The sequence below is a fragment of the Montipora capricornis genome, chromosome 10 (assembly GCF_036669925.1).
Source record: "Montipora capricornis isolate CH-2021 chromosome 10, ASM3666992v2, whole genome shotgun sequence".
In the NCBI taxonomy this organism is placed as follows: Eukaryota; Metazoa; Cnidaria; class Anthozoa; order Scleractinia; family Acroporidae; genus Montipora; species Montipora capricornis.
In genome coordinates, this window is record NC_090892.1 from 22,624,403 (window position 1) to 22,632,665 (window position 8,263).

The 8,263-nt window shown below is 38.9% G+C and overlaps 1 protein-coding gene across 1 annotated transcript in view; it reads right to left on the reverse strand.

The window, feature by feature from the left end:
- Positions 1 to 1,915: 1,915 nt before the first annotated feature.
- Positions 1,916 to 8,263, reverse strand: part of LOC138018401 (transmembrane emp24 domain-containing protein 1-like) — a 7,255-nt gene continuing 907 nt past the window's right edge. Inside the window, exons 2-3 of the mRNA XM_068865019.1 lie at positions 3,409 to 3,687; positions 1,916 to 2,254 (exon numbers count right to left, since the gene is read on the reverse strand). Coding sequence (XP_068721120.1) covers positions 2,033 to 2,254; positions 3,409 to 3,687 — 501 coding nt within the window. The 3' untranslated portion in view covers positions 1,916 to 2,032. The remainder of the gene's footprint in view (positions 2,255 to 3,408; positions 3,688 to 8,263) is intronic.

The following is an 8,263-nucleotide window of genomic DNA, read 5'->3' on the forward strand; positions in this document are numbered from 1 at the left end:
ACCTATAAGAGATAGGAAGAACGGAGCAGAGCGTTGAAAGAAATAGTCTAACCGAACATTCATATTTATAAATTATATAGCATAGCCTAGCACTAGTCTCGCTATGCTATTGATCATGTAAAACCGCGATATCAAGAAGTGTCCATAATAATAATAATAATAGTACTCTATTTTCACATGATAATGTTTAAAGAATAGCTTGTGGGTTTGTGCACAAAAGAAATCAAATCAAACTAATACACATCAAATGTAATTGGTTTTTAGGGAGAGGGGAAAACCGGAGTACCCGGACAAACACCTCTCAGAGCAGAGTAGAGAACCAAGAAACTCAACCCACATATGACGCCGGATCTGTATATCAAACCCGGGCCACATTGGTGGGGAGCGAGTGCTCTCACCACTGCACCATTCCTGCTACCCTAAACACAAGCTTTTTTTGGCTCATCTTTCATGATTGCAGATACCTTTGAAAGTGATTTGAATTAAGGCAAGGGAGTTTACAAATACCATTAATGGGGACATAGTTTCTGAGTGAACCTAGATCTTGTTAACTCTTTCACTCCCGAGGGGTTCCCCATTGATGAGTAAAATCGTGCGGTGTTAGAGTAAAATCTATAAGTCTCAGTGGCCCTTATGGTGTTATTACCATGGACTCCAGCACCTTGTAGGACTGGTTTGATAAGTGTCAGAGGAACCAACTTTAACTTTCTTGCAACTACATGTAAAGCAACAAAGTTGATGTCAACTAAAATGTTTGTGTCGATAAACCTCTTGTTCTTCTCAATGCTATTTTCATAATTCTGCAGAATCTCATTTTCAAGTGCCAACGGCCAAACTGTTTTGGCTTCACCCATTGACCCCTGAGAATGACACTTCTGGATTTTACTCTGTCTAACATCACATGACTTTACTCATCAATGGGGGTTGTCCTCGGGTGTTTGAGGTGTGAATGGGTTAATAATAACAAATAAATAATAATTAATTCTTCTATAGTGCAAATTAGCATCTAAATATGATGAAATGCACTTTACAAAGTTAACAAAGCTAAAAACATTAAGAAGCAAAAAGGTCAATGAAAGTCATTGATTGAAATAAATAAGAATGTTTGCAATTTGGACTTGAAATGTTCAAAATTATCCTCCTCCCTTGTTACACTTGGCAATTCATTCCAGAGTGATGGTGCAGTAGCAGTGAAAGCCCTGTCACCAAGCATCTTCTTCGTTTTGATAGAATGGAGTACTAACAAAAAGTCCAGAATTTGAGTGAGGACCATACATGGCAAGATTCTTAATGTGAAGAAGATTATAACACGGAAGTTACGTGGCTAAAGCGTGGAGTTGAACAAATCAGCCTAGCAGCTGCATTTTGCACGAGTTGCAGCTTATTGATATGAATGGCTGGTAGTCCATAAAGACTGTTGAACAACAGTTGATGCGTCCTATCATGAAGGCATCCATTGGCTTCCATCAATCAAAGTTCTGACACCAAGCCGAGAGTAGGCCTGATCCCATGGATGTGTGACATAAACTTAGTCTACCAATCGGTATCTTTGGTTTCCATGTTGCATTCGTACATTCAAACTAGATGCAGATGGAAAGCAATGGAATCTGCACCAATCTTATTGCTGAAGAACCTCTAAAAAGATATCATAATGGTATTCAAGCTGTGAAGTAAACAAAACCTCCAATTCACTTTCAGAGGAAGAGTTGATCTTCCTGAAGCCCTGTGTTCAGAAATTTGACTGATGGAAGCAGAAATGCAGTTTGGTGCTTTACACTTGAAGTTGAGATTCCGCAGAATTATGGAAATCACAGTAACTTTGGACAAAATTTTGCAAAAACTAAATAACAAATTTGCTATAAATTCCCAAGTGGACATGTTACCCCTCCACACAAAAAAGCACACAACAAAAGGGAAAAATGCAAAAATCTTTAGTTCCTCAATAATTCATTAAAAAAAGTTCTTGAAACACAGAACTTATTTATTTTATAAAACTGTTTGAAGTCATGTGGCTTACAAATGGCAAATTCTTTTAAATTCTTTGATTTGTACTACCTTCTGCAAAGAAATTCCTGACAATAAGGACTTGGCATATGGCCACTCCAATGAGAGCAATACTTTGTATAAGTGACCACCAAAAAACACGACTTGAGCTTCTACTGACCAGAAAATAATTCTTAAAGTTCTTTTTTGTCAAGTACTGCTGGTGTTGTTGGGCTTTCTCAAGCGCTTCTTTTATGGTATCAAGTTTATCCTGCCAAAAGAGAGAAAGAAAAAGAATACATGTACTATTACAAAGGAAAAAGAGAAAAACCTCCTTTTGGGGGACATGGTCCCTTTGGGGGGAGGTGCTGCATTACAATTATTTCCTTTTTTGAGTTCCCAATGGTAGACAACACTAGCTGTATCCTCCGAATTAACCCAACCCACGTTTGCTAGTTGCTTAGTCAGTCATGTTTTCAGGCTCCTACTGCTGTAGGCAGTACTCAAAGACAGAGTGACAGCTAAACAAGCTCTGTTGGGGTTTTCTATATTTCAAGACTTGGGAGATAAAGGGCTGGCTTAAACTCAAAGGTACGCTTTGTGTTGGATGTCAAAATTGGGCGTGCATCTAATTAGACGCATTCCTGGACATACTGTAAGTGTGACTTGGCTAAACGTAAGTTACATAATGAAACTGTGAAATCATAATTCATCAGAAAATATTCAGGTAGGCTGCCTGCCTTTTTTAACTCTCCAGTTATTTCAGGTAGCCAGTCCCCTCTCTCTATTTCTATTAAATTATACATAATTAATTTTTGTACAACTGGTATTTCCACATGACCAAGAGGGAAAGAAGCTTGTTTTTGTTCAAACAACTGCGCCTTGGTTGGTGCTTAATTAGTTTCAACAATAACTGATAAACATAGATTAACCAACAAAAGATTTGTGAGCAGATGTTTGGAGGATTTGCCCTTTGCTCTCACTGTAATTCATCCATTCCATCTGACGATGGGCTAACACTTGGTTATTTACCTTTATATTCAAGTTGTTTGATGAACTTTAACTCCCCAACAATGCAGCACCGAAGTTTCTTTACAAATTAACCCCATTATTTGTCTGTTTTAAGCTCAACCAGTTTAGGTACAAGCAGTTGCAAGTTAATTCCCAGCATATAATACTTTGAGCATTTACAATGACTTCAAAGAGTCATCATGAGACTACTATGTGTTGTTCACAGTATTCATGAACAGGCCCACCTCGAGCCATGCTACATTCGTCTGTAGGCTCCATTGACCAGCCGTTTTGTGCGCCCACGTTCTTCCATGCACACCACGACTGGATCACTGGTCCTGCCAATTGTATCCCAACCTGCCAAAAGGCAATAATGATCCCAATAGAACTGTGACTTTAAAGTTCATTACACACCCTAATGCTGTCAATTTGCAACTCCTTCTCTGTCAAGTCAGAGGCATCAAGTGTCCTCATCCAAGCTTCTTCGTCATAAGTTGCAAGATCTAAGTCCACGAACACAATTTTCTCTGCCACTGTACTGAACGAATTATCAAAACAAAATGAATAAATGCCACCATGAGGAGTAGTAATTGTATGAACTTCATCTGTTTTCTTCTCATCATTCAAAAGCATAACTCCACGAGGGGAGACTATTTGAAAGTTAATGTCCAGCTCTCCACCTCCTTCAATAACCTGCAATATGAAATTATCAATAATAAACAACTATTACCATCTCAGTGTCAGTGGCTAGTGGTGGATATTAACAAGCCGTGAAGGTAAATATCCACCACAAGCCACTGAGGTGAATAGTTGTTTTAGTATATACTAAACAGTGAGATAATATAGCACAAGATGATTTTAACTCATTTATTCCTGCAAAGATTACAACATTTTTGGGTGCAAAGTCTGTGTGAATTGCTGGGAGGTGAATAGCAAAGGATATCCAGAGTTTGAGTAGCCAATCAGCGTGCACGTTCAATGCCATCCACTGTTTTAGTATAATTTTATACTAATAAAGAATATTATTGATTAGTGGGTTAAAAGACTGTTTTATTACCAGAGTGAGGTTTGCAATTAATTCCTAGACAGCAAAATACTAGAGGTCTTGATGATGACAAGAATGATTATGATGATGATGATGATGATGATGAAGATGAGAATAGATCACAATCTATGGTGCTTTAAGTCCTTTGGCAAATGCAAGTACAGTAGGATATACCTGCCTAGAGAAGGATGGTGGGCCTGGGTTGATTAGTGCTGTCGACTGTTGACAATTGAATGGCTAAGTATGGATTGGTATGTTCAGTGTGGTGGTGGACAAAACACTGACCCCTAGTCCATGGACTACCCAAATGGACTACCCTAAAATGGACTAACTCTTAAAAATACCATTTCGAATGAGTGCTATTGAAAGAACTGAATTGATTATAATACTTACATTGCACATACCTTGATAATTTTCATCCATATGGCCATGATTCCACTTCACTTACCGTACATGAAGTAATCAGCCGTCACAACAATAATCGAAAGCTAACCTTTTTAAAATGGGTGCTTAGACTTAAATACTGTTGAACAATGCTGTTTAAAATGGGTGTTGAGGCTTAAGTAAGCACTATTTGAGATGCTGCTTACACATAGATCAACTGTACTCATTCGAAATAGTTTTTTTAGGGTAGTCCTTTTGGGTAGTCCATGGGGGCAGTCCATGGACTGGGGGTCAGTGTTTTGTCCACCACTGTTCAGCGTAGTCAGAAAATGCTGCTTAACCCATTCACTCCTCAGGAGCCCCAGGACACACCCAGTCGATGAGTAAAATTGATGAAGGGGTAGTTTCTAAAGAAACTGTGGTGCTGCGTCGGTGGGGAAGTAGTATACAAAAATTTGGTTTTATCAACGGAGTTGATAATGTAAATTGGCCACCGTACAGAGATTCTAAAAGCTGACGTTTCGAGCGTTAGCCCTTCGTCAGAGCTCTGACGAAGGGCTAACGCTCGAAACGTCAGCTTTTAGAATCTCTGTACGGTGGCCAATTTACATTATCAACTCCGTTGATAAAACCAAAAGATGAGTAAAATTGTCTGGCATTGGACTCCCAGGAGTCGATGGGTTCAACAGGGCTTGAAATTGCAACCAATTCAGTCGCATTTGCAACTGAATTTTTTCACTTTGCCACTAAATTATCTGGAGAAGTCGCAAATTTGTGACTTGCTATCACCTTTGCTCTTTCAAAACAAAAGGGTTAGCAGTCTCCACTTTGCTGCTACTTTTGCTAAAAGAAATACAGAAAAGACAAAATTATTTTGTTTCTCACCATGAGTTTTCTTTCAATCTGAAGATAGCGTAATTGTAGCATAATTTCGCTGCGATGGGGTTGCTCCATTTTCTATCCGCACCCCCGTCCCCCCCTCAGGATGGCAGAAATCCTTTGAAAAATGATATCACAAGGGTTGATATTTTGTCGACACCTTTGAAAAAAATGTCAGAGGGATCCAAATTTTGTCAGCTTCTTTGAAAAAAAAATTCAAAGTCTCAGTTGCAAAAATCCACCATCCTTATGGGGGGGGGGGGGGGGCACATGCACAACTCCATTCTTTCGATATCATTTCCAGCGGTTTCTTTAAACACAAGTATTGTGGGCTGACAATACAATGCAGCACAACAAATTTGCGAAATTGCAACTAAATCTTCGTATCTTGTCTCAAAATTGTTAAGGCTGCATGTTTTCAGATGGGAGCTAAAAATTACCCTATACTGCAGAAACAAGAATGACAAAATGAAAGAATGGTAGCTCATTTCTAAGACAATGTGTGATTTGATAATCAAGATCGCTTGGATGTGGTTGACAAAAGGAGACAAAAGGCTTCTGTTAACTGCATGCAAGGATGGGGCATTGCAAAGCATTATAATGCCGTAAAGGTGAAGAATGAGAAAGACGCTGTTGGTTCAAAATTGTGGGTAGGGTCGTACATCTTGTTGAACACTATAAAATTCCTATTGTTTTCTGTGCTAAATCCATTGTTATCATTCTTTGCTTGCTCTATTGTTCTTTTGGCCAATCCTGAAGCCCGTTCAATGAGGTACAACTCGACCCTAGACTACATGTATGTAACAACACAGAGGAACCAGTGAATCACAGTCTGTGGATGTCTGATGTTAGCTCAAAGAGTAGTATCAAGGGAGGCATGAGCTGTCGATTCAAGTGTGTGTAGAAAATATGGCTTAGGGTTAGGATGCACAAGTCGGTTTAAATGAAAAAAACTGCTTCTTATGAAGAAGCCAAAACAGCACTTAATAGCCACTTTGCAGCCAGGCGCAATGTCATAATGTTAACTGAGCATGTTTATATTGACAAAAACAAGATCCTGGTTAATAAACAACTATTCTAGGAGGGCGTGTTGGATATGAAATGATAGATAACCAATGAGGAGTGTAGTGCTCACCGAGTTGGTTATAATCACTTTATATCCAGCAAGCATGAGTAGAATAATGTTGTTTTATTAAAAACTCCAGGATCAAAAACTAAAGCATGAATTTCTGCCTCGGTCAATTCCAGGCCAAAATGGCTTTTGTCTGCCATTTTTTCTCAGAGCTGCAAAAATGTTTTTATTACTGACGTATTCCTTGACCATATTACGCGAGCCGATAAAAATGCTGGAAATTTGATATCTGTAGTTCAGGTTTTAATAATCCAGGATAATATCATCTCACTGACAACTACAAATTCAGCACTTATTAGAGAGGGAATTATTGTCAGATTGCTTGCAGGCCAAATCAGACGTCACTTTTGCTAACACTGTTCACCTAGGCCGTCAAGCTGAAGCCAGAAAACAAAACCGTACAGCTGTCCATGGGAAAGCACTGCAAAGCAACACCGATTACATCAGTCAGTTGCAGTTTGGCAATAGCAAACCTTTGCGACATGGCCTCTCCACTGCACTGTGAAAGAGTACAGATACAGGTTTACCTTCCTGCCACAGCGAAGTGATTGCAAAAATAAAGGATGGAATACAATACAATACAATACAATACAATACAATTTTATTGTATTGTACAGAAGTTAGATGAAGAATGCTCCCTTGTAAGAGGGTACTGCAGTCATGGGTGACCAGCCTAAATGCCCCACCAGCCACTACTTCACCTGTATTAGGAAAACAGAAGCACAACTTTGAAAAGCATCACAGAGCAAAGGAACTTGTGACACTAGAACAGGGGCAACATAGTTTGGATAAGAGATAAAAATCACTATGGCTTTCTTGTGGAAAAAGGAGAGAAGCCCTGAAACACACTGACGAAACCACTCTGCCTTAATGGCCTAAGAGAAAAACACTCAGACTGAAGAGGCCACAACTATGCCAGGCCCTGCCATCTCTCTAATGCTTACTCTACTACAACTCTAGAGGCAGACCCAAGAACATCACTAAGGCTTCTGACCACAAAGATACCCCAAGCAACAGCAATGGGAGCAACTCCCTCTAAACCCTCATGTAAAGAGTGTGTCCCATATTGAATAAAAGCTAGTGTTATTGCTTCATCAGAGTTTCCCTTTACCTTCATCTCCCGCTACATTAATTAACCATGTACATTTTGAATTTCACAGTCCATTTTGTAAATAAGCAGGTTATTTAGGTATTTATCCCATATAGGACAAAATTGCTGAATGCTGATTGGCTGAGACGGAGGGCATTTTTTTCTAAATCACAAGGGCACTATTGGTAATCAAGAGGGCATGATTACTAGACCCTGATTGGTTTAAGGACTGTGCCTACTATTGTTATTGCGCATACATTCTGCGCATCTCGAGATACTCGGATTTCCTACTGGTGATGCTTACTAAAACAGGGATATTTTTGCGCTGCTTAAAACTATCCGGAGAAAGTAGATCTTAGTAAGTACTCTTGGTATCCAAAAAAAAAATTGGGGATAACCATGCATTTTTGAGAGATAATTAAGCTTCAATTTGAGAATGAACGCCATACATTGCTTTGTATTTTAAAGCTTTTTACAAATATTGTTCATGAATTATCCCTGAAAAATGCATGGTTACCCCCAATTTGCTTTTTAGATTTCAATAACACTTGTTAAGATCTACATTTCCTGCAAAATCACACACCGGGGCTAAAATATCTTTAATTAGTAGGCACCGTCCTTAACAGTTGCTTCTCCAGAGCAAGTGAAGTTACAAGAGATTTTTCTTCCAGATACTGACTTTGATTAAACTCCTTTTTGTCCACATATAAATAAATTTTAAGCACTATTTCTGTTGACA